This window comes from Mesoplodon mirus (assembly GCF_964341445.2).
Source record: "Mesoplodon mirus genome assembly, chromosome: 16".
NCBI classification, from domain to species: Eukaryota; Metazoa; Chordata; class Mammalia; order Artiodactyla; family Ziphiidae; genus Mesoplodon; species Mesoplodon mirus.
Genome location: NC_138992.1, coordinates 33879714 through 33906730, shown reverse-complemented (window position 1 = coordinate 33906730; position 27017 = coordinate 33879714). Strand labels below are relative to the sequence as shown.

General features: G+C 42.5%; 1 protein-coding gene across 1 annotated transcript in view; it reads left to right on the top strand.

Moving 5' to 3' along the window:
* Positions 1-212: 212 nt before the first annotated feature.
* Positions 213-27017, top strand: part of GRHL2 (grainyhead like transcription factor 2) — a 165101-nt gene continuing 138296 nt past the window's right edge. Inside the window, exon 1 of the mRNA XM_082601679.1 lies at positions 213-487. Within this exon, the coding sequence (XP_082457805.1) occupies positions 468-487 (20 nt within the window). The 5' untranslated portion in view covers positions 213-467. The remainder of the gene's footprint in view (positions 488-27017) is intronic.

Sequence of the window (27017 nt, the reverse complement as noted above, 5' to 3'; positions counted from 1 at the left end):
CCTGCACTTGGAGAAGGGCCTTACCTGAGCGCGCCTCTGCCAATGGCAGCTCACCTGAGGGAGCCCCGCAGCCAATCACCGCGCAGCTCGTCCCTCGGGCTTGTACCCTTTAGTGAAAGAATTCAGCTCCTTGCGAGAAAGTTACCTGTGGCCGCCCAAGTCCGCCACTTTGTGCTCTGTGGCTGCCCACTGCCACGATCCGGGAGGACTCCGCGCCGCCCGGCCGCCTCCGAGCTCGGGCCCCATGTGAGGGGGCCCCCCCCTTATCCCACCTTTCCGGCTAGGTGAGGGCGCGAGCGGGCGAGCGAGCGAGAGTGGTGAGGGGGGACGGAAAAGCAGAATTACCTGTAGCTCTTGTTCTGCCATCTCGGGCGCTCTCACACACCTTCACCTGCACAGACTTGAAAGTCCAGTTTCACCAGAGGCTGAGGCTCCAGGAAAAGGGGAGCGAGTTCATTGGATCAAACATGTCACAAGAGTCGGACAAGTAAGTGGATCACACGCGCCGGCTGCTGCTACTACCACTTTGGGCTGATGGCAACTGGTTTGTTATGTTTTTTGGTTTTTTTTTTTTTTTTAGGTTGCTATTGTTGGTTTTTTTTTTTTTTCCTTCTTTCTTTTTTCTTTTTCTTTTTGGTGTATCCAGACTTTTCCAGATTATGTTTCTACCCTGGTTAAGGGGAGACACCCTGCAAGAATATGAATGTTTAATACCCCCTTTGGGCCTTGATAGTAAAAGTAGGTTTTCCTCTTTCCTTCCTCCCTTACGAATGATCTCAGCCCCGGTCTCCCAGGACGAATCCTTGTATATTGGCAGAGGTTTTGGTAGAAGAGGGCGGGAGGCCTGTTATTCCCCCTCTTTTTTAGTTGCTCCAACCGCTTCAGGCTCCTAGGGCCATTTGGAAATTCAGCTGAGTTCCTTCGATTTGCCCAAAGGGCCTGCTGGAAAAGCGGGTCTTGGCGGCTTTTGTGCGAGCGCAACAAAGAGCCTTTATCCTGAAGCAGAAACGGCCATCTTCCCGCACTGTGCCGGAGGGTGTGCGTGTGCGCGCCCGCGTGTGCGCCCCCGACGGGAGGCGAGGCGCCGGGCGGCTGGGGTCTCGGGGGCCGCGGGGGCCGTCCCCACCCCCGTGCCCCCGCCCCCTCCCGCCCGCCAGCCCCCGAATGGCTTGGCCACCTTACGCAGGTGCAGGAGGACTGGGTCTTTCGGGAACGAGGGGGATTGATTTGAGGCCCGAGTTTGCGCCACGGTAAGGCGCTAAGGGGCGCCTGCAACTTATCGAGTCAGCCCCGCCCGGACAGCCTCCGCGGCCCCGCGAGCTCGCCGCCCTCCGAGGCCCGGCCGGCCCAGGCGCCCCGCTCCGGAGGCCGCCACCTCGGGCGTGGCTAGCGGGACGGAGCGAGTGCGCCGGGGCCTCCCTGGGCGACTCTCGCCAGAAAAGGCGGGGAGCCCGGCTTCCCGCGCCTCCTAAGGCCAGCCGGGGGGCGCGTCCGCCCCGTCCGGGACGGGAACTCTAGACGCGCCGGGGCTCGGCAGCCTGAGCCGCGGGGCGCCGGGCCCGGGTCCCGTCTCGTCCAGGCGGCCTCCCAGCAGGCCTGGCCCCCGCCTCCCGGCTGGCTTTGTGCTGCCAGGGGGAGGTGGGGCGGAGGGCGGGAGCGAGCGGGAGCCGGAGGTGGGTCCCGCGGCCCTGCCCGGGATTCGGTGGCGACGCTGCCTTCCCCCTCCTGGCAGGCGCGTCCTATCGGGAGTGCGTGGAGGCCGCCTTTCTGCTTTTCCTGGTCGCTTTACCCCGGCGGTGCGGCCACCCCAAGGAGACCTTCCACAGGGCGTTTCCGCGGGGGGAGGGCCGGAGGCCGCGGGCTGCCGGCGCCTCTCCTGGAGAAGTGGCCTGGGACCCGTCCCAAATCGAGGGACCCTGAGGGGGGCAGCGGGAATGCCCTGTGGACCTGTCCAGGGATGGAGGGGACCATCCTCCAAGTTAAGCCCCGGGTAAGGCAGGTGTAGCTAACGTCACAGGCTATCATACTTAAGAAAAACTACCAGGTATTAGTACCACTTTACCCACTAATGAAAAATTAAGTGCGAGCTACACACCGGAGGGGAGGACCTAGTTACAGTACAAGCACGGGCCGAGGTCGGGAGCAGGGGTGGGACTGGCAAAGTGTGGGTTTGTTTGAGTGTACCCCCGCTCACACCCCCAATTCTCTCCGTAACCTTTAAGAACTCACTCCTCGAGTTTGAAAACTGAAGTAGCCAAAAGCCGAGATGGCAGCACGGTTTTTTTGGTTTGTTTTGATCTTCGTGTCAAAAATGGTTGCAAATTAGTGAATATTAGATAAGTCTTACTGTAATTACTTAATTAAATCACACGATTAACATTCGGTTGCACCACTTCGTTTTGTGATACAACGGGACTCAAATGAATTTAGGATGAAAACGGATTGCCTTTTATTTTAACCGATTGTACTTAGCACCAATGAAGATAATTTATTTAGTATTGAAAATAAGTTCTAATATAGTCGATATTGTGTTAACTTTGGTGACGGATTGTAACTAGATTTACTATGTGGATCGTTTCGTGACCTATATAGACATCAAATCACTATGTTGTACACTTGAAAATAATATTTGAATGTGAATTATACTTCAATTAAAAATAAATTTAAAGAAAGAAAATAAGTTCGGAACACTAGCAATCTAGTTCACTGCGGTACATTACCTAATTTTTATGGGTAATAACTACCTAGGATTATGTATACTTACATTTAATGAAAGTAACTTTTATCTAGTGATGGTTTCCAAGACTTCATTTTGTTTCCTGGGAAAAGTAATACTAACAATACCTCAAAGAGACTGTTGAACCCCATTTACGTCTCCTTGCCTAGACTATGGAGAAATGCTTGAAATTAATAAATGATTTTTGGATCATTTTTGCAGATTCTAGCCTAGTTTTCTTAATGGCTGGCTGGCAGGGGTTGGCCCAGGTTTTATGAGCTTGAAGCTTATGTAATTGTGTTAGGTGGAGTAGGGGTGAGGGCTCTTAAAAAAAAAAAAAAAAAGGAACATGTGAGCCTGTTTCTGGAGCTTCCTGCCAGAGCAACCGGGAGTCCTGGAGCTTGAACTTTATCAGCTTTTTGGTAAATCCCTGTAGGAGGCTTGTCTGTATTTTCTGGAACTAACCTAAAGGAATACACAAGGGACTTTTTTTCCTATAAACCCATCAAAGTGTAGGTAAGCTTTTGGATAGCATACGAAGATAATTCCAGTTAGCAAGTCTGGACTGAAGTAGCATCATCTTTTTTATAGTTGTGAACTTTCCAGATTGACACGATCTGCTTTTTATGTTCTGCAATGTTGATGCTATCGCTATTTAAAACAAAGTATTTTTAGGACAGTTTGTCTTTGTACATATTTAGAATTTTTCTACTCCCCCTTTCTAACATTTTATGAAGATTTATGATCTTTGTCAACAAGCATGTGTATTCTAGCAGCCCAATGATAGATTTAGAAACTCTTATTTTACTGCCAAAATATTCAGGATATATATATGATTTATTTGAAACTCACAGGTGTTTTTCATTACCTATATGTGTTTTCTGATTACCTACCATTTGCAACACATTCAGATAGGTATTATAGGAGAATAAAAAGACATATAAAGTGGGCCATGTCCTCAAGGGACTTACACTCTAGCGGAAGATGAAACAGGAACAGATATTACATAAATCCCCCTTCTCCCTACCCACCCCGCTTTTGCCTTAGGACAATTACCTTTAGTCATTCTGTGTGTTATGTCTTAAGGAGCCCAGCCATTATTCTAGAAAGGAAAATGTCCAAAGTTATAGATACCTCATGTGGGTAGCATTTCAAGTAATGGGATGAAATATTTTAATTAATCTTTCTACTCTTTAGTTTTATAAATGGATATGTTTCCATTTAGCTATATAATTTTTTTTCTTTTCTTTCTTTTTTTTTTTTTTTTTTTGCCATGTCATGCAGCTTGCGGGATCTTAGTTCCCCAACCAGGGATTGAACCCGGGCCACGGCAGTGAAAGCATGGAGTCCTAACCATTGGACCACCAGGGAGTTCCCTATATTATCTTTTTTTTTTTTTTTTTTTTTTTTGCGGTACATGGGCCTCGCGCTGTTGTGGCCTCTCCCGTTGCGGAGCACAGGCTCCGGACGCGCAGGCTCAACGGCCATGGCTCACGGGCCCAGCCGCTCCGCGGCACGTGGGATCCTCCCGGACCGGGGCACGAACCCGTGTCCCCTGCATCGGCAGGCGGGCTCTCAACCACTGCGCCACCAGGGAAGCCCTATATTATCTTTTAATATCACCAATACTGAGTTAATCATATCTTCCTCGAAGCAATAAAAATACCCACTCATTTATTCAACAAATATAGCTTGAGTGCCACTATATACTGAGCATTGATCCTGGCATTGAGATTCATTAGCAAATAGAACAAACTGCCTGCCATTGTGGTGCTCCCATTGTCGTGCCAGGAAACAGTAAGTCAATAAAGAAGGAAATACATAACAAGTTGGATGATGATAAATGCTACAAAGGAAAGCAAAGCAGGCTAAAGGGATTGAGAATAACGGGGAATTATTTTATATAAGGTGGTCAAGGATGGCCTCTCTGATGAGATGACCTTTGAGCAGAAACCTGAAGTGAGATCAAGCACTGAAGATACTTGGGATAAGAGTGTTACAGGCAGATGGATGAGCAAGTGCAAAGACCCTAAGGTGGGAGAGTACTTAGCATATTCTAGAATCAGAAAGGAGCCCAGTGTGGGTGAATCAGAGACTTAGAGAGACAGTGGTCCCATTAAGTAAACTAAGATAATCAATTCTCTACTTAATAGTCCAGACACTTGTACACTCAAAACCAGACAACATTATACTTATAAATGGTTCTGGCAGTCAAGAGGGGAATAAAGAATCAGCTAATAGTGTCAGTCTTGTTTCTTTCCCCAGGTATCACCAGTTTAATGGCTAGAGTCCAGTGTTTTCTTCCCTACGATGGATTAAATCTTGCACGCTTCTTAATTTAGAGATGAAAAAAATGCACACGTACTGGATGACCCCTGGGAATTAGAACTGAAGAAGAGGGACCAACATGGTGTTTGCTCTGACACTCATACCTGTCTAAACCTCTTAATTTAACCTGCCACCCTTCCTGGCTATCTCAACCCTAAATTAGCCTCCAGTTTGCCCTTTCCTTCTCTCATCCGCATTCAATTTCTGCAAACTTGTATCCATCAGAAAACGGACTGGGCCACTGTGTTTGGAAGTGAGACACTGCAAACAGTGTGGTTTGTTTAGTTTTGCATTTTCAGTGAAATAAACTAATATACAGGCAAAATTAACTTACCTGAAAAATAAGAAAATGCTAGACAACGATATAGAAGTCTGGATTGATTGAAAAAAAAAGGTTGAAGATAATTATGTATGTGCTTAGTAATAGGAATGTCCATAGGCATTCTTTAAATCACTGCAACACAAACTCATCTGATTACCAAAATATATCACCTGAGGCACTTGGTAAAACTACACTCCCTGTGCCCCACCCCAGAGCTATGGAATCAGATTCTCAGGAGAGGGGCCAGGGCATCTGCATTGGGTTATTTAGCAAAATAATGCTTTAAGTGAGTACTTTACATAATAAATTCAATTTATATATACCTTCTCAGGTGTATATCCAGCATATAAGTGAAATGAAACCTGTAGGCTTTATGTTCATTATGCTACTTCTGGATGAGCAGCTTCTGATATTTTAACTAGGGTTTAAGAGTTCTTAGGCCTTCTCTCAATGTTGTTTACTTTCATTGTGTTGCTGAACTGTCCCTTCTGGAAGAATGGGATCCTTTTGACAAGTCATATTTCCAGAGCTGCTAAACACCTGATTTGGAGTGATGTCACCCATTTGCCTTCTGCCAGGCCCAGACTTAAAAGGTCAAACTCAGATTTTAGGCTGGATCCCACTCACTAGGGAGCTGGGTTGGAGTTAGAAGGCCAATCTTGTCCTTCCATAGTTTTACATTAGAAGATAAAATTAGTGTCCATTTTTCTGGGCACAGTTATTTCATTGAATTTAGATTCTATTATGTAGCACAAAGTCAAAGATAACGAGTTCTGATCTGTACAATCTGATGCTGGTCCTTGGTGAAATATTTAATGGGATGATGGTTGCAGCTTCATTTCTAGGGCTAATGGTAGCTTTAAGTATTACCCTAATAAGATGGTACTAGGCTTTCTGTTGATCTGTAATTAGGTCCTGTTTTAAACCAACCGCAGAGACTAGGCCACCCAAATGGACCCAGTGCCACCTGATTTAAGGAGGATTAAAAGTAAGTGCTGGAGCAGTGATGAAGAGCTGTATCTAGCAATTTCTACTATACTCTGCAAAGTCAAACAGAGAATTTATACATATAGCCAAGTAAGTCAAACATACATAGAAACATTTATACAACACCACCACCCAAGAACCCCAAGAAGTATTTGTTTGAAATCTATAGATAATTTAAACAAGATTATTATTTTGATGTTTGGTTATTAAATCTAGTTTTCTTTTAAAGACTTAGGTAACTCAAGCAAATGCTTTGGTTCCTCTCTGTGACTTTGATACAACCAGGCATACATTTCAGGTTAAAAAATAAACAATTTGGTTAAATTGTATTTTCCCTCTTATTTCGTCCTTAGTCTGAAACAACATTTTTTTCCCCTCTTTCCCTCCCTCCCTCCCTCCCTCCCTTCTTTCCCTCCTTGGTCTGTCTCCTGATGCCACTTTGCTGATTTTCCCTCCCATATTACTTGATAGGAATTGACACATGCACTTCTTCCATGCAGTGATATAAATATGAATCTGATTTTAGGTGTTCTTTTAATCAGTGAACTTTGCTGTGTTCTCTTAGCATTTATAGCAACAGCAACCCATTCTTGTTACCTGAGCCAAGAGTTAAGATGATGGCAGCAAATGATGGCACCTTATCTAATTCAAGTCAACTGAGTTTAACCTTGGAAAATATTTACTTTTAAGTTCTTCTTAGTATAAGGCAAGCCTTGTCCTAAATTAGAGTCCTCACTCATGATCCCTCGTATTCACTTTGGGGTGCAGGCACTCTCTTCCTTTTCAAAATGTATTCAAGGATTCCTGCTCAATTATAAAAAGTGAGGTCTAAGCTGAAACAGGGTAGTGATTGGTTTGGCAAACGTGTCCAGGAAAAATTCCTTAGCGAGCAGCAACAGGCTAAATAGGAATTTCTGCTTTGGCCCAGGAGGATGAGTGGGTTGCTTAGTAACAACAACATACACCTGGAAGTCCCTCAGACAGCTTCACAAGTCTTCAAACTGAAGCCTCCAAAATTCAGATTCACTCTATCCTCCACCTGCCCTGCGTATTTCCAGCCATTAGATAAGTCCTGGCTCCTTGGTTCCATTTTATTTATCCATCCATCCATCCATCCATCCATCCATCCATCCATCCTCCATCACCAGAAAATTACATTTTATGCTGTAAGTCTTTTAATGGTCTGTGGTAGAAAGGACTGGGCTATAATGGGGTAAGTGGGATAGAAGCAAGGAAGTACTTCTTTAGGGATCTACCCCCAACTCCCACCCCCATTTATATTGGGAAGAGAATTAAGTGTTTTAGCTTGATGTGTTCTGGTGAGTAGCAGGATTAAAGTAATATTGTTTTTAAAAACAGCACATTTTGATTTGCTATATAAAATGCCCACCAAGCACACATTTTTAGAGCTCTGTGGAAAGTACTTAAAAAGCTGATACATTTCAGGGGATTTCGATGTACATTTTGAGAATCTGTCCGGGTTATGGAGATTGACCGAGCATTTGAATGGGCATTCAGTGGAAAGCAATCGCTGCCTGTGGCGATGAAAAGCCTTATTTTACTTTGTAATGAACAGGGCAATGTACTTTGTGGGGAGCATTTTTAAAGTGATCTGACTTCACATTCACTCCCAAGGAAATGCTTCCTTTACAAGTGTGAATGCAGACACCCCCCAGAGCAGAAAGGGAAGCAAGATTCGCCTGTTGCTTCTTTTTATTTTGGCGCCAGCCTTTCGTCCAAATGCTGAATGTGCGCGTATAACACCCCAGGGCCAGAGTCTCTTTTTTAAGGCTTCTGAATTTAGATCGGGGTTTCAGAAAACGGGGAAAGGTTAAAGTGAAGGAGAGAAGAATGGAGAAAAGAGAGGAAGAAAAAAGGAACAGGGAGAAACTATGCTTTAGCCACCTTTGAGTTGCCAGCCTTTTCTCAGTAGTATGAGATTTGCCATGCTCTGGCTGCAGAGCTGGGCTCTAAAGAGAGGATCACGTGTGCTGTTTGTCCTCCTGGCGGATTGATTCTGATTTTAACTTGATGCCTTGAATCCTAGATCTAGGACGAGGCTTACAGATCATACAGAGTCTGTGAGTAACCAAGAGTAGGATTTGGAGCTAGAAGTTTGATTTGAGGAAAAAAGTGCCTTACATTCTTTCTTGTGTGTTGCATACTGGCGTTGTATGAATTGAACATCTGAGGTTTTGATTCATTAAAAAAATATACTCCGTTTTTTTGGTAGGGAGATTGAGAACAGGGGAGGCATTGCCTATTTGCTTCTTAACATGTGAATGTGAGTATATGAAACACGTGGTTAAGATTCCGACAGCATTACTGTGAGTTAAAATGGCCTTTCCTTCCCACACTCACCCCAAATCACTGGTTTTAGTTCTCAGTTCAGTGAGCCTCAGAAAATAACTGCTTTCTGTACTTCTTGGATCTAACTTTTCAAAGCAGCAAGGAACAAAGGTAGCTTTTGCCTCTTTCCTGTATTGCCAATAAGATAATTAACATAAGATCAGAGGGTTTGTCTTTCATTATTTTTCACCTGTAAAATGAAGTTGAACTAAATGATCTCTGAGGATAATCACCTGCTCCAACATTCTGTGAGTCTCATTTTCTCCCTTCCAGTGGGGTCTGCGCTGGGGGCGGCTCACAGAATGATGATGTTAACAAGATAGGAGGGTACAGGGCACAGTGGGACCTGCTTCTGTTCCCAGGCCCCCCTCAAATCATTTTATTTTAGCAAAATAAAAGGTGGTTTAAGATGACAAAGAAACAGACTTCTGGCAGGCAGGAGGAATTCAGAGGACCACACGGAATTCAGAAGGGCATCTAGGCGGTAAGATCAATGGTTTACCTAGTGGACCCCCTCGCAGCCTCACTGGGCTGGCAGATAAAGGTACAAGAAAATCAGATTAAAAGGGCTGGCAGGTACTCTGAGAACCCCCTTCCAGAACAGCACCCAGGAAGTGGTTTACTCCGCTCGTAGAGTGAAAGAGAGGCAGTATCGGAATGGATGGAACATTGAATAAAATTTAGTAAAATGAAAACAGCAGCAAATAGGCCTTCTCCTCTTTTATCTTGCTGCCTTTTCCTCCTTCCTTCATCCTTCCCCTCCCATGCCCCACTTCCAGATTCCTCCTCCTCTTAATAAAACATAATTCAGGGACACCTACTGTCAACCAGTATTGTCAAGCCAATGGTTTAATAAGTGTTCAGAAAAGGTATTAAATAATATAAGAATAAGAATAGCACCTGCAGTTTCACTTCGATTATAAGACAATATACACAGGGAACCCTGCTCAATGTTATGTGGCAGCCTGGATGGGAAGGGAGTTTGGGGGAGAATGGATACACGCATATGTATGGCTGAGTCGCTTTGCTGTGCGCCTGAAACTATCACAACGTTGTTAATCGGCTATACTCCAATATAAAATAAAAAGTTAAAAAAAAAAGACAATATATGATTTCACTCCAGGGCACACAAATGACTATTCATGTAGGTCAGGAATGAAATCTCCTTCTCTGGTATCCTATTGTGTTATAAGATTTAGAAGTCTCTGAAGTCCGTTTTCTCTGAAGCCAGTATTGGTACCAGGACAAAATGGATTGAAGCCCCTGGAAGGTTCGCAAGTGGAGGATTTTGATAGGTTAGAAGAGCCTTTAAGTGTATTTATGCTTCCTGTGCAGACTACGGTTTTTAGCTGCTTTGGAATCGTGGTGGCTACTTTTAAAACTATGTCTATCTTACATAGTTGTGAAAACATTTTTAAAAAGGACAAACGTCTCAATAGAAATATGGTCCAGAAACATGAGTAGACAGCTCACAAAAGCTACAAGTGATTAATATACATATAAAATAATATTCAGTTTATTAATAATCCAAGAAATACAGATTACAGAACAGGGAAGCTCAAGGTTTCCCTGTCAAATTGGCCAAGATTAACAAAACTGGGTTTGGGTAAAATACTTTTCTAGGAGGATTATACATTCTTACAAACGTTCTGGAAGACAGTTTAGCAAAACTGGTTGAAATGGGCCTACCTTCTGACACCTGAATTCCAGTTTTAGGGCTTTACCTTAAGGAAGTAATCAAGGATATTAATTGTAGGAATATTTTTTAAAGTGAAAAATCAGGAAAGCTCTAAGTGCCCAGATACAGAGGACTAGTTTAGTAAATCACAGTTCAGGGGCAAGCATTATAAATCAGATTATGGAAAAATATTTAATGACAGGAAAAATGTTCATGGTGTATTATGTTAGAAGGTTTACAGGCATAGAAAATAAATAATAAACTATGATAATAAAACCACAATAGGTTAACAGTGGTTTGCTCTCTGCATGGAGAAATTATAGATGCTTTTGTCTCTTATTTGTCTTCCCTGTATTCTAGTTTGCGGAAGTGAGCTTGTACTGTTCTTGTAATTAGAAAACTTTTAAGGTTATTTTTTTTAAAAAGTCATTTGGCCATGGAGATATTTAAAAATAACACACACATAGCTGCAATAAAATGGGAAAGCCTGCCTGCTTGCTTGCTCCTGGTAGAATTCATCTGTTCCCTCCCTGCTGATCGAGGCATGGCACTCCGCTCTTCACTGCTGGTATGCCACGTGTGTCTTCTGCCTTATGCCTCACTCACCTGTACACTTTTGGGTTAGTGTCTCAACAACCCTGTCTCTTTGGATTTGACCAGTTGTCAAGTGCACCTATTTTTCAAAATAGCACACCCAGGTGTGGGAGTTTCCAGCCTTTGTATAACTTGCAGCTGGGGGCGTCGGGGGGGAGGGGGCGGGGGGGAGCGGTGGTGGTGACTAAGCAGAAGAGAAACCTTTTCATCCACTCAGTAGGCTGCATGCGCCTGCGCAGTTTCCCTTGGAGAAAATTCTCTGGAGGCGGGGCTGCCTTCCATGCCATCTCAGACCTCACCTGAGTGGGTGCTCTTGGGAACGACTCGGTGGTAGGTCCAGTTGTATTTAATCTTTTTTCAGGAATAGGGAGAACCCGGAATATGACTTCCTTTAAAAACAAAAAGTAGTTGTAGGCACGGTTGAGTTTTTATTTTTTAACAACAGCTTATTTTTTCCGTAACATAGACTTGCTTTTCCCTGGAGGGCCAAGCGTGTGAGTCATGTACCTGCTTCTACAAGCTGGTGCATAGATCATGCCAGACGCGAGATGGAGTCTGTTAGTTAAGCTGTGTGAGATTGCATCACTGGATTTCCTGCAGGCGTCTTTAATGGAAGCTTTGTTGCAAATGTGAAGTTATTTACTTATCAACCTATCCAAGGAGCATCCACCAGGGAACGGAAAGTACACGATGTGAACTTGGAGGGAGAACCTGGCCTCACAGAATCACTTAAGTTGCCAAAAATATGTCAGGGAAAAAACGGGGGAGGGGCGAGGTTTAAACAAAAAGGAAATGAACTTTGCTAATGTGAGCAAAACCAAAGCAACGTTAGGTTGTGGGGATCAACACAGAGTTTGTGATCATACTTTTTGGTTGTGGATTCAAATGTGAAAATTGCAGTTGTCCCCTTCTCTCCCACGCCTACCTGGCTTCCCCTCCCCCATACTTTTCTTCTCATTGTGCAGAAATTCATCAGATCTCAAATACTGTACCTTACATTTTCAAAAATCGTTATCGTTTTTGGTCGTTCAAAGTCTAAATGTGCATATCCTTGTAGGGCTTGCGAGAAGGAGATTAGGAAGGGCTACAGTTTGTCTTTTTATCCTGTGTTTATCCAATTTCAGTAAACAGCCTGAAAGGTGTGGTTTGTATTCAGCCACGCAGAACCACAAATTTGCCTTTTGAATTTGCCCACAAATCTTGGGACACAATTCATTTATCACTCCTAATATCCTGAAGTTGAATTGGCTGGCGGTTGTACTTATTTCTCTTCTCTTTTCCTCATTTAAAAGACCCACATCCTTTTTCTGGATTCCTGATCCTAATTTACAATAAAATACCTATGTGGTCAATACCCAGGGCACATTTAATTACAAGCTGGGAGTTTTTCTCTTGCAACATAACCTACGGTTGGCCAGGTGAACCAAATTGAACATGATATTCTGAGATTTTGTTGTTGTTGTGCCAGATATTCCTGGAATATGGAAGAAATTGAAAATGTTTTTATGAATCTGAGATTTTTATTGTATTTACTGTTTTATGTATTATTTTATAAATCACAGTTTTGAAGCATTTCTGAATGACCTACCTCACTGTTTTCAATGCTATGGTGGAGGCTGACTTTTGCTGCAACTATTTTATGGTGCAGTTTTGCATTTGCACGTGTGTTTTCTTTTTTAAGCACCATTTGTTGGGGAGGCTTTTTTTCTGATTATGCAGATACTATAGGGTCATGAGAAAAAACTGGAAACTAAAGAAAGGTATATAGAAGAGAAGTCACTCATAATTCCAGGGCCCTAACACTTCATATATTTTCTTACAGTTATGAATGTGGTTATAAAAGACGGTACAAATTATAATCTCCCGTTTTTACATCATTCGTGCAATTCTGCATTTTCTACTTAATGCTTTATTATTGGCATTTTACTAGTCTCTTAAGTATACTTCTACATAGCATTTAAAGATGAAATCTACAATCTCGTATTTTTTATGTTTAGGTTGTTTTGCTTTTTCATTATTATAAATCATGCTTATACATAAATCTTTGTATCTCTGCTTATTACTTTAGAATAAGTTTCTGGAAGTATAAGAACAAAAGATAAATATTTTTAGGTTCTTGATTCATACTTTGAAAATGACTTCTAGATAGGTTGTAAAAATTTATGTGTTCTCCCAACAGTGTGTGAGTGTCTTTCTCACATCTTGTCACCAGTCTATGAGATTTATAATTTTTTGGTCAATTTGAACAGCAAAAAAAGTGTATTTTTGTTTTAAATTGCAGTCTGATAATTAATGAGGTTAAACATTTTCTCAGATGTTTATTCGTCATTTAAGTTTCTTTTGTACTGAAGATCTTGTTTTTGCCTTGGCTACTACATACAGTTATTTTGTTGTGTCCTGGACGAGGGGACCTTGGGGTTGAGATCGAGCTATGCTTCCCTCTGGCCTCTGCCCGGGGAAAAGGGCACCTTACAACATCTGCACAAATGTACCATATGGGTTAGAAGTAGTCTGTTCTTAATTTTCACTCTTTTTTTTTTTTTGAATTGGGATGCTGATATTTTTATTATTGATTTGTGAGAGCCTTTTACACACCTAAAATTATTAACTGTTTTGTAAAAATTCTGGCTATAATTTCCTCAAGTTCTTGGTTATCATTTAGTTTCATGATTTAAAAAATGTTCAGAGCTTTAGATATTTTTAAAAATATTTTTAAAATATAAATTTATTTATTTATTTTTGGCTGCACTGGGTTTTGTCGCTGTGCATGGGCTTTCTCTAGTCGTGGCGAGCGGGGGCTACTCTTCGTTGCGGTGCGCGGGCTTCTCATTGCGGTGGCTTCTCTTGTTGCGGAGCACGGGCTCTAGGCGCGCGGGCTTCAGTAGTTGTGGCTCGCGGGCTCTAGAGCGCAGGCTCAGTAGCTGTGGCACACGTGCTTAGTTGCTCCGCAGCACGTGGGATCTTCCCGGACCAGGGCTCGAACCCGTGTCACCTGGATTGGCAGGCGGATTCTTAACCACTACACCACCAGGGAAGTCCCAGAGCTTTAGATTTTTTGATGTCAAATATATTGTTCTTATGCGTGAGAGTACTTTCATTACTTTGCAATGTGGAAAATTTGGGATCAACCTTTGTGGACTTTAACTCATTAAAATTTTTCCCTTTATTTTAGCCTTATTTTTAAGGTTATTTAAAAGGCCCTTTAAAGATGATTAATTCGTACTTAATGGTAAGAACACTAGAGAATACAACTACTCTCAAAACTACCCCTCAGAGTTATTAATAATAGCACCGGTAACACTCTGACATCTATACTTTTACTTGTTTCTATGCCTGTACGTACAAATGTACTATGTATACAGAGATGAGACAGTAATTTATATACTGTTTAGTAACTTATTTTGTAAGTTAGTATTGATCATAGCTTTTCATGGTGGTAAATATTTTTAATGGCCCATAGTTTTACATTGAATGGAAATGTCCAGATTAATTTAACCAGCTCCCTGTTGTACATTTAAATTTTTCATGTTTTTTACTGTTAAAGTCAATATTTGTATGACTTAGAGCTAAATCTTTACACACTTCTTAGTTCTGTCCTTGATATACATTCCAGTGAATAGACATCCTTGATCAAAAGCCATCCTGTTTTTAAAGATACTTGGTTCATATTTCCAAATTGCCATCCAAAAATCCTCTCCTCATTAACACTCCCATCAACACTGTATCTGAGGGAGGATTTCACCTTCCTTCCCCAGCAATACATATTATCCTCTTTTTTTTTTAATTTAATTTTTATTTTTTAATTTATATTTTATTTTATTCTATTTCATTTTAATTTTTTATTGGGGTATAGTTGTTTTACAATGTTGTGTTAGTTTCTACTGTACAGCAAAGTGAATCAGCCATATGTATACATATATCCCCTCCTTTTTGGATTTCCTTCCCATTTAGGTCTTCACAGAGCACTAAGTAGAGTTCCCTGTGCTATACAGCAGGTTCTCATTAGTCATCTGTTGTATACATATTAGTGTATATATGTCAATCCCAATCTCCCAACTCATCCCACCCCCCCTTCCCCCCCTTGGTGTCCATACATTTGTTCTCTACTTCTGTGTCTCTATTTTTGCCTTGCAAACAGGTTCATCTGTACCATTTTTCTAGATTCCACATATATGTGTTAATATATGATGTTTGTTTTTCTCTTTCTGACTTACTTCACTTTGTATGACAGTCTCTAGGTCCATCCACATCTCTACAAATGACCCAATCTTGTGCCTTTTTATGGCTGAGTAACGTTACAACAATGTATCTGAGGGAGGATTTCACCTTCCTTCTCCAGCAATTCATATTATCCTCCTTTTTCTTTTTTTTTCTTTTTTTTTGTGGGGGTGGGTACACGGGCCTCTCCCGTTGCGGAGCACAGGCTCCGGACGCGCAGGCCCAGCGGCCATGGGTCACGGGCCTAGCCGCTCCACGGCATGTGGGATCTTCCCGGACCGGGACACGAACCCGTGTCCCCTGCATCGGCAGGCGGACTCTCAATCACTGCGCCACCAGGGAAGCCCATCCTCTTTTTTCTTAATTTATTTTTTTAAATTGAAGTATAGTTGATTTACAATGTTGTGTTAGTTTCAGGTGTGCAGCAAAGTGATTCAATTTTATACATATTCAGTTATATATATATTCAGTTATATATTCATATATATATATATATATATACTTTTTTTCAGATTCTTTTCCCTTATAGGTTATTACAAAATATTGAGTATAGTTTCCTGTGCTATACAGTAGGTCCTTGTTCGTTATCTATTTTATATATAGTAGTGTGTTTATGTTCTTCTTTTTAGTCTTTGCCAATTTGATAGGGTGAAATGGTAACTTGTTTTGAATTGCATTTCTTTCCATTTACTCAAATTGTATTTTCTCAGGAGAACTTTATGTTTTGTTTTGTTTTCTTAATGTATATATGTAGTATTTTGAAAGCTCTTCTTGGGGTTTTATAGAGTTCAGCATTAGTAAAAAGAGTTTATCAGCAGAAGGCCCAGCCGTGGTCTCTTCTCTTGGTACAAGTCATTGCGTCTGAGAACTGTCTCTAATTCACAGCTCCCATCCCTTGCCACTGAAAGCAGTGACCCAGGCCTTCACTTAGGCTCCTTAATCAAAGGCCACAAGTTCAGGGAACTTAGTCAAGGGATAGGTAGCCCATGTCTCCAAGCTGACTGGTGATGACTAAGCTCAGGATGAATACGTCCAAACAACAAATGGGTGGTCACCATACATACAAATCTCTTCCACTTCATGATTTATTGAGTGCCTACAGGCCAGGCACAGAGCTGGGCACCATGCCAGGCACGGAGACCACGGAGATTAGACAGACTACTAGTTTAAGGTCTGAGAACCTTAAACAATATAATTAGAAAAAAAGGCAATTTATTTTAAAAATGCACATTTACCTTTCATTCTTGAGGTAATTAGTTGTGGGAAAAGTGGAGGCAGGCAGGTCCAAAATCCTGTGAGTCTTCCAATTTTCTGCTTTATTTTGATTTGAAAAGATCTTCCACTATTTTTCATTTCTCAGGTTTGGTTAGGCTTGCATCCATTCCCCCCCCCCCTTTTTTTTGGTCTATTATTAGTGGTTAAGAAACAGTTTGGTTGTTTATCTAAACAGTACGGCTATTTAAAGTGGAGTCACTTTTCAAAGGTAAATCTCCAGGGCTCTGTAATTAAACTTTTTAATAAAAACTTTTCTAGAGCTACGGGTGAAAACTTCTATGTTCTCTGTCATATGTATGTTGCTTGTAGTGTTAAAGGTAACATCTGTGGGAACTGGGAATTTGTGGAAGTAATTTGGTACTTTTCTAAACTGAGATATAACATTAAAACATCTAGGACAATTAGAAATTTATTTTAAAAGCGTTGGTGACATTAGAGCCAGCTGCATTAATCAGGAACTCATTATTTGGTCTGTGAATTATCCGGGCTGTTTTCTTCTATCTTCCTCTTATAGTTAACCTTTTAGATATATAATTTTTTTTTCTGTACAGATCTACTAGAGAGGGCGTGGAAAGGAAAATTCAGCTTAATTAGTTTGGCTACTGATTAAAAGAAAAAAAAATCTAATTCCAGTTGAAGGTTGAACTCATTATTTTAAATACATTCTTTGATTATCTAGGATTTCATGTGATACGTGTTACACTTTCTATTTTTTCAAATGTTCTTGAAGCTGTAAAATTAAGGATTGTTTGATTAGGAATTCTAGCATTTGCAAGCTATAAATAATGGCCTTCCCCCATGAAACCTATAAAGCACTATGCCGATGAAGGGAAGTTTTTAAGTAATTGGTCATATTGCGTATTTTTCTCTTTTTTCCAACCTAACTTTATAACATAAATATTTGGCCATGATTTTATGATTTTTTTTTTTTCGGTATGCGGGCCTCTCACTGTTGTGGCCTCTCCCGTTGTGGAGCACAGGCTCTGGACGCGCAGGCTCAGCGGCCATGGCTTACGGGCCTAGCCGCTCCGCGGCATGTGGGATCTTCCCGGACCGGGGCACGAACCCGTGTCCCCTGCATCGTCAGGCGGACTCTCAACCACTGTGCCACCAGGGAAGCCCCTTATGATTTTTTTCTAAATATTTTAATAGCTGCAGAGCATTATGTGCTGTGGACTTACTGTCATCGACTTACATTTAGGTTACATGTAGTTTGTTGGCATAGTTTTCACTATTATAAAATCATACTTTTATAAAATCTTCAGACATAAAATCTTTCAAGATTTTAGATTATTTCGTAGAATAAGTTTCTACAAGTGGAATTTACTGGATTCAAATGAACAAATATTAAAAAAATATTTCATTACACAAAAACTGTAAATAAATTTAGGGAGAAAAAAATAAATGCCCCTTTTATATTTTTTTATCTCCTACCATTTTCAACAGAATTTTGACAGTTTGTTGGATAGCCTTCTAGATCTGTTTCTAGGCATTATATCCCATATGAATGTGTATGTGTTTGAGAATCTACAAAATTTTCACAAGTAAATTATTTTATATATTGTTGTATAATTTTGACTGTTCTATGTCAGTAATACCAAATCACCTTTTTGGTTGCACAGTATTCCGCAGTATGAACATACGAGTGACTAAAGGATAAATTCATGGAAGTGGAACTTCTGGGGCAAAGGTTTTGCATATTGAAATCTTAGATAGATTGTTCTCCAAAAATGCTACTTTAATTTATACACCAATCAATAATGTTAGAATATGCTCATTTCTGCCTACCCTCAATCAATGGATCTTATCAGTCTTCAAAGTTTTTGCTAACACAAAAAATTAGTCTCATAATTTACATTTCTTGAATTCTTTTTACATATTTAAAAGCCATTATATTTTTCCCCACTGTGGACTGTTAATGTTCTTTGCCTATTTTTCTATTTTGTTGTTGGCCTTTTAAAAAACAAGGTTTTATTGAGGTATAATTGACACACAAAGAATTGCATGTATTTAATAATGTGTCCAATCAAAGAGTTTGTACATGTGCATACACCTGTGATACCATCACCACAATCAATATAATAGACATATCCAGCACATCTCAGAGTTTCCTTGTGTCCCTTTGTGTGTGTGTGTGTGTGTGTGTATGTGTTAAGAACATAACATGAGATTTACCTTCTTAACATGAGGTTTACCTTCTTAACAAATTTTGAAGTGCACAATACTATATTGTTAACTACAGACACTCTGTTTTACAGCAGATCTCCAGAGCTTATTCATCTAGCATAACTGAAAGTTTAAACCCATGTATAACAACTCCCCATTTTGCTCTCCCTGCAGTTGCTGGCAACCACTATTATAGTCTCCTGTATGAATGAGTTTGACTACTTTAGATACCTCACAGAAGTGGAGTCATGCAGTATTTGTCTTTCTGAGTCTGGCTTTTTTCACTTAGCATAATGTCCTCCAGGTTCACCCATGTTGTCGAAAATAGCAGGATTTCCTTCTTTTTTTAAGGCCGAATAATATTCCACATTTTATATATATCACATTTCCTTTCTCTGTTCATCTGTCAATGGATGCTTGGGCTGTTTCATATCTTGGCTGTTGTGAATAGTGCTGCAGTGGACATGGGAGTGCAGATATCTCTCCAGGATCCTGATTTCAATCCTTTTGGATATATACCCAGAAGTGGAGTTGCTGGGTCGTGTGGTGTTCTTGGTCTTTCCTTGATGAATTTTAAGAGTTGTGTTTGTACTGAGAGGTTAGCCTGTTGTCTACCAGTTTGTTGTCATTTGACTATGTTGTGTTTTTGCTCTGCAGAGGTTTTTAAAATTTAGGTAGCCAAATTCATCTGTTTTCTTAAATGGCTTCTAGGTATTATGCCTTGCTTAGGAAGGCTTTCTGTGTTCTAAAGTTACAAACAACCCCTATCCCCATACTGACTTCTCCCCAGTTTTATTCTATCATTCTATGACTTATCATTTCACATTTCCATTGAAAACTTTGATCCACCTAGAATTTATTTGATGAAGAAATGAGGTAGGATCCTTACTTAATTGTTTTTCTAGATAGCTCCCCTGTTTTGCCCATAGTGTTTATTGAATAATACTGTTCATACTATAATATTTCCCCCACTTGTTAAAAATTCAGCCTTTATCATATATTAAATATCTGTGTATATTTGGGACTATTTCTTAGGTCTTTATTCCATTACATTGATCTACCTATTTATGCTTCAGAAGCAGCTAACTACCTATTTATTTATCTTTACAAAATGTTTGAATAATATCTGAAAGTGCTGTGCCATCTCATTACTCTTCTTTTGAAGAATCTTCCTGGTTATTTTTGCATTTTTTAAAATATAAACTTTAGAATCAGCTTCTGTAATTCTCAAGAAATCCTGATTTGAGGGTGGGGAGGAAGGGAGGGAATACATTAAATTTTATGGGTAACTTTGGTATAGAGTTGATATCATATTAATATTGTGTCTTCCTATTTAAGAACAAAGTTCTATGTTTTGCTCTATTTATTTAAATCTTTGATGTTCCTCAGTATCATTAAAACATTTTCTTCATACAGATCTTGCACTTTTATTGTTAAGTTTATTGAAAAAATTTGTTTACTCAAAAGTATGTTATCTTTTTGGTACTATTTCAAGTGGGGTCTTTTCTTTATATGTTTTAGCTAGTTTTTTTTATTAGAAAAGTTATTTTAAAATATTATTTTGTATTCAGCCACTTTACATTATTGCCTTTTTTTTTTGGTAATAGTTGTTCAGCTGATTCTCTTGGGTATCAGTCATGGTGTCATATTGTGTGCAAATGCTGTTTATTCATCTCTACCAGTTTTTGTACCTTTTATTTCCTTCTCATCTCTAAGTGTATCAACCTATCACTGTAGAGCAATGTTAGCTAATACTACTTAGGTGTGAGAGTAGACGTCCTTGTCTAATGTCCTTAGGATTTCAGCGTTAAATATGATCTGGTCTTTGAAAAGCTTTTGGTTTTATATGATCTTCTATCTGACCACCCAACTGATCTCCTCTGTTCTAATATCTATCTAGCCATTCATCTTCCCTTCCTCTCTCTCTCTTTTACTGCATCTCAAATTGTCCAGTAATTATGTTGTCTACAAATAATGATTATTTTTTTCCTCCTTTCTAGTATTTAGATTTCTTAGATTGTTCTCTTTTATTACATTGCTCAAGATGTCAAGTACAATGTTGAAAAGTCAGATGGCAGAGGACGTTCTGTAAAGGAAGTGGTTTTAAAGTCTCACTTTTAAGAGTGATGCTACTTTAGGTTTCTTGGCTATCAAGCATGATTTTCATTTTGGATTTTTTTCTTTTTTATTCCCTTTTTTTTTAATCTCTGGCTGGGTTGCTTTTTTAAAAAAATTTATTGGAGTATAGTTGATTTACAATGTTGTGTTAGTTTCAGGTGTACAGCAAAGTGAATCAGTTATACATATACATATTTCCACTCTTTTTTAGATTTTTTCCCTATATAGGCCACTTTTTATTCTCTTAATGTAATGATATTCATAAATAAATTTACTAATTTTTTTTCAGAGTAGTCTTGTATTCCTACGATAAGCCTTGTGTGGTCATGTTGTAAAAACATATCAATAGATTCAGTTCATCAATATTATTTTGAGGCTTTTATATCTCTATTCATCCCAATGCCACTGATTACTGGCGACGTGACTTTTTGTACGTTAATCCTTTGTGCCATGGTTTCTCCTCTATAAAACAGGGATAATACTAAGAGATCTTGCCTCCTAGCACTGGGGTGAGGTATGTAACTTTTATAACAGTCTGTGGTACATAGTAAACACCCAATAAATGTTGGATACCATTATTATTGTCATTGTACCTGACCCTGGTCTCTTGTTTCCTGGGGTTTGTGTGTGTGGGTGCATGTGTGTGGGTGCATGTACGTGGATGAGTGCCATCATTGTTGTGTTTTCATATCCATGTTATGGTAGCTGATTAGACTGAGTTAGGAAACTTTCCAAGTCTTATTACGCTCTGCAATAGTTCAAACAATGTTGGAATAATCTCTTCCTTAAAGGTTGCCTGGGCCCAGTGAAGGTCCTTGACTAACCTTTCAGTTCCTTCTATGCTTCCTTTGTCTCTTCAGGCCTTCTATTCCAGGCCAAGTTTGAGCATTTATATTTTCCAGGAAATCATCAGTTTCAGATCTCCTTTTATCAATGGTTACATCTTCTCAGTCTTTCTTTGTCTGATTTTACCTCTCCTACCATCACCTTCACTCCAGCCCCACGCTTACACACACACACGCACGCACACACACACACACACTCATGCACATCTTCACACACTGAGGACAGCTCATCACTGCCTTTATGAATATTTCACTAGAAAAACTGGGCCACAGGGAACAGATTGGTGCAGTGATTCCTGAGCTTGTCTCGGTGTAGGTATTAAATCTACGTAAGACTGTGTGTTAGTTCCAAGCCTCCAAGAAGCTGTCACCAAGATGAGTTTAAACAAGCAAGGGTTCTGTTAGGGGAATGTCTGTGTGAGGGAGTGTGGGGAGGGGGCTGGGTGAGCAGCGCCAGGCCCTGAGGCCAGTCTGACTTCTCGGGCAGGAGAGAGGAGGCCAGATTGGGTGGAAGCCTCTCGCTTGCCCAGCCGTGTATGGGAGTTCCTCAGAGCCTTGGGGTCCTCTACTTTGTGCCACCAGAGGGGCTGTGCGCCTGCTTGAGCCTCCAGGCTGAGTTCAGTTATTGGCTCTAGGGGTGGTGTGGGGAGGCCCGGCTTCAGTGGCTGCTGGGCCCTTGTCAGTTCTCTGCCTGCTGCTGCTGGAGGTCTGCAGGGCAAGCTTCCTGACAGTGAGAGCTTTCTACCAATGGCATGAATAGCTTTGTAGGATAGGGGCTTCTTACGGGCAGACTTTAGGCAGAAGGATGTTGGTCGCAGGGAGGTGTTTACATCTGAGGCAGCAAGTCTCAACCTTCGGGTACCATGTCCGCGCCCCCCCTTTCCCACCCCTTCCTTTCCTCTCTCTTCTTCTCTCCTTCTCCGCCCCCCGCCCCACCTCTTCCTACCATCTCCCCCTCCTCTCTCCTCTTGCCCTCTTCCTGCCTCTGTCTCTCCACACACACACTTAACGTATGTGGCTGGGATGTGTGTCATCACTCTTCCTACTTCATGAGCTTTGTTTACAAATAAAAAATCTCTTTCTAATCCTGAAATTCAGCAGTCCAACACCCCGCCCCCTCCCTCTCCCTTTCCTAGGGTCCTGTCTCTTCATTAAGTTCATGAATATAGTGACTTACTTAAGTCAAGGTTTCAGTCTTGGTTACAAGAAAAAAAATAGGAAATAATATTATTTTCACAGGACAATGATCCTGTGAGATCAGGCCAGGGAGCCTTGATCTCTCCTGCACTTTCTGCTTTTGTGGTCCTTTGGAGTTGCTGTTGAAAACCAAGCCATGTTGTTTGCTGGTCACTAAGTATTCAGGTGACACACGAGGCAGTTTGTGTTCTCAGACACGACCTCTTTTCCCCCCATGCGTGCCCATCCTGCTAGAGGCTGGGGCACAAGGATTTCCAGCATCTGGCAGGTAGGGCGCTCAGGAAAACCTGGTGATTGCATCCAAGGCATCAGCCTGAACAACCTCTGTCCTTTGGGTGAGGCTCCCACTATAAACTCCTGGTATCACTTGCCAGCTGACTGGCATCGGGACCACTGCAGTCTACTAGAGACGGCTTAATACTATTGAACCTTAAGATGATGTTACTAGGGCTTCCCTGGTGGCACAGTGGTTGAGAGTCCGCCTGCCGATGCAGGGGACACGGGTTCGTGCCCCAGTCCGGGAAGATCCCACATGCCGCGGAGCGGCTGGGCCCGTGAGCCATGGCCGCTGAGCCTGCGCGTCCGGAGCCTGTGCTCCGCCACGGGAGAGGCCACAACAGTGAGAGGCCCGTGTACCACAAAAAAAAAAAAAAAAAAAATGATGTTACTAGCTAATATAGGTATTATGCTTATTGTGCCATGGTACTACTGTAAGCACTTTACATGTATGAACTCAGTTATTTCTCAGTCAGACCTCTGAGGGTTGATGAGAAAACGGGGGCACAGATAGGTTAAGTGAGTGATCTGCCCAGGGTCCCAGAGATGACAGGCAGCAGAGCTGGGGTTGGAGCCCCTGTGGTCGGATGACCCCATCTGAATTTAGTCATCATGCTTCCTTGCCTCTTGAAAGGGAACAGATAGTGGTCCTGACCTCCTTCTCAGGAGATTCCTTGCCTACTTGCTCTCGCCAGAAGCTTGGTAGTTTAGTGGGTGAAACTGGCAATCATGAGCTGCTTCTGGGCTGCAGATATGTTTCATAGGGCCCACATAGCATTTGCTTAACACTTATTTTGTATTTTTATCAAAGAAATGTATTTAGTTTAAAATGTCAAATAATACTAAAAGGGCTTGAGAAAAATAGTGGTTTCCTGAGACCCGCTCTGTTCCCTGGTTTCTGGTCTCCAGAGGCAGCTATGCTCCACTTAGCCTTAGTACTTAGTACTTAGCCCCATATGCCTCAGTAATAAATACTTCTATTTCTCCATCTATCCATTTAAGGTATTATCTGTTGACTTCCAACCATGAAGATAAAGATTTTTTTTCTTTTGCTAACCAAAGTAAAAAAGTTATTAATTCTTGTGTCTCTGAAGCATGGAAAAAAAAAAGAGAGAGAGAGAGAGAGAAAAGAAAAGGAAAGAAAAAGAAAAAAGGAAACTACCCTTCTCATATTTCAGCCCCAGGTCCAGAGCAAGGGGCTAACCCTGCAGTCAGTGTAGGCCCAGGGGCCAAGTCAGTCCTGGGCAGGGCTCCGGACCAGCCCATGCTTTGGCCCTTAGGCCTGTCTGGCAGATTGTCTGCCTCAGTTTGGGGAGCCCAGACCTCGGACTAGATGGGGGGTCAGGGTCAAAGGTCTGGGCCACTCAGTTCTGGTGCTCTGGCTAAGGCAGCCAGAGGTCAGTGTTCAGATGTGGGAGCCAGAGCCACTGGGTTCTGTGGTCCACCAGATAGGGCCACGGGCCAGAGTCTGAGTTACTGAATCCTAGGCTGGGATGCAGAGGGCGCTAGCCCTCCGGGGACTGGTGCTCCATCAGGGTCCAGGCCTCCCGGTCCGGAGCTCCTCAGCAGGGGTTGGCCAGCTGCCAGTGGCCGCAGTGGGGTGCCACTGTCAAGAGGAGCAGTGCTGTCCAAGCAAGGGATGTCCTGGGCTGTTCTGGGGGCTGAGGCTTCAGTGCTGAATTTGGGCTGAGGCTGAGGTCTAGGGGCGCCTGAAATTTGGGGGTGCCTCCTTGGGGCTCCCTGAGGCTGGCTCTCCTTTGGTCCCGCCAGCCCCTCCTGACTTGCCAGGCTCCGCTTCCCGGTGGGACCTTCAGAACTGAGGAGAGCGGGCCAGGGATCCTCAGTGGGGGGCCGGCGAAGCAGAGGAACGGGGCCATCCAGGGAGCCCAGGGGGCGGCCACTGCAGCAGGGAAGGGGGGCGCCCCTAACCGCAGCCGCCCAGGGAGGGCCACCGGGCCCCAACGGGGGCCTGGTGGGAGCGGTCGGTCGCCACCGCGGGCTGCGTTCTCAGGGTGGGGTGTGCCACGGGGGGTGTGTGGAGGGGTGGTTATTGCTAAGCGAAGTGCAGCCACCGCCTCCCGTACTGGCTGAGGCGTCCGCGTTCCCGCTGCTGTGGCTGCGGGCACGTCAGCCCCTAGGCAGGCGGCACGGCTGTGCCCAGGCCCGGGGCACCGCTCCCGCCCGCCTGGCCCAGCTCGCGAGTCGCCCAGGAGACTCGGAAGTTGGTGGAGCAGGACCGTCGTGACTCGTCAGAGGCGTCGCCCCCCTCGCTGCCTCCACTAGCTTTCTGGAGAAAGGGTAAATGAATGGGAGGTGATGTTTTCGAGTCCTTGCCTATCTTTTTTTTTTTTTAATGGTACATTTATTTATTTATTTATGGCTGTGTTGGGTTTTCGTTTCTGTGCGAGGGCTTTCTCTAGTTGTGGCAAGCGGGGGCCACTCTTCATCGCGGTGCGCGGGCCTCTCACTATCGTGGCCTTTTGTTGCGGAGCACGGGCTCCAGACGCGCAGGCTCAGTAGTTGTGGCTCACGGGCCCAGTTGCTCCGTGGCATGTGGGATCCTCCCAGACCAGGGCTCGAACTCGTGTCCCCTGCATTAGTAGGCAGATTCTCAACCACTGCGCCACCAGGGAAGCCCCCTGTCTCTGGGAGCTTTTAAGATCATTTCGTATCCTTGGCTTTTTGAAATTTTGTAAGTTTTATGCGTTAGTCATTCTTTTCTCCTTTCACTTTTTTTGTACTTGGTATTCCATGGACTTTTTGATCTAGACATTCAGGTCCTTCTGTTTTGGGGAATTTTCTAATATTATTTCTGTAATAATTACTTCCCATTAAGTTCTCTCTTCTCTCATTTCAGAATTCATATTACTCTCATGTTGGGCCTCTTGGATCGATTTTATAATTTGCTCATAATTCCCTCCTGTTGTCCATCTTTGTGTTTTATGTATTCTGTTTTCTGGAGCTGTCCCTGCCTCTATCATCCAGCCCTTCTGTAGAATTTTTGTCATTTCAGTCATCCTTTTTTTAATTTACAAGATTCTGGCTTTCTCTCTCTCTCTCTTTTAAACAGCCTCCTTTTTTTTTTTTTTTTTTTTTTTTTAAACTACATAGATGCACCAGCTTCTTTTTACCTCTCTGAGGATGTTACATATTTTTCTCTGTTCAATAGGTGAATGTAACAGCTGTGCAGTCGGTGACTGGAAGCTTCCTGTGTGTGAGGGGCGGGCAGGGCAGGCTTGTGGATTGCAGGCTCATTTCTCTAGGTGTCGATAGGCCAGTGGCCCTTTTCTTTGTGTTACCCCCAAATGTCAGTATCTCTAGGACTTTTCTCTGGAGCTAGTGATTGTCTCCAGGGAAGCCTTTCTGGTTGTAGGGATGGGATGGGATTTTGGAATCTGGTGGGGAGAGCGGAGTCTCATGGTTGATTATGTTGTCCTTTCACTGAAACCCTCTCTTTTCAGTTAAAGTCTCTACCTTCTCCTTCTACTGCGCTTGATGCTCCCAAACCCTGGGCCTTTTGAGTTCAGTGTTACCAGGGAATTAGCCTTCCATCCATGCTAGGATGTTGGAGAGGTAGAAGCCTGGCGATTTGAGGTGGGAAAAGAGATCTGGGTGAGGGGGGCGTTTCTTCTTTTATGTAATTTTAAGGAATCTTTTTCCAGCCACTCCCCACACTCCCACATTCTAAGGTCCCTAATGGCTTGCAATTGCTCAGCCCTTCACACTCTGAGTTTCTGTCTGCCCTCCTGCTTGGAGAGCCCTCTGTACGCGTTTAAGCTTCCTCTCACTCCACTCTGCTGGCCCAGTTGCCACTCTTCTGATGCACAGTTCCCCCATTTAACTGATAAAGCTGAGACACTGTCATCTCCTCTCCCAAATCCTTTGGCCTCTTCTTTAACTATCGTTTTAATGGGGTTTCAGAAAAGGTGTTCATCCTGCCACAGTTAA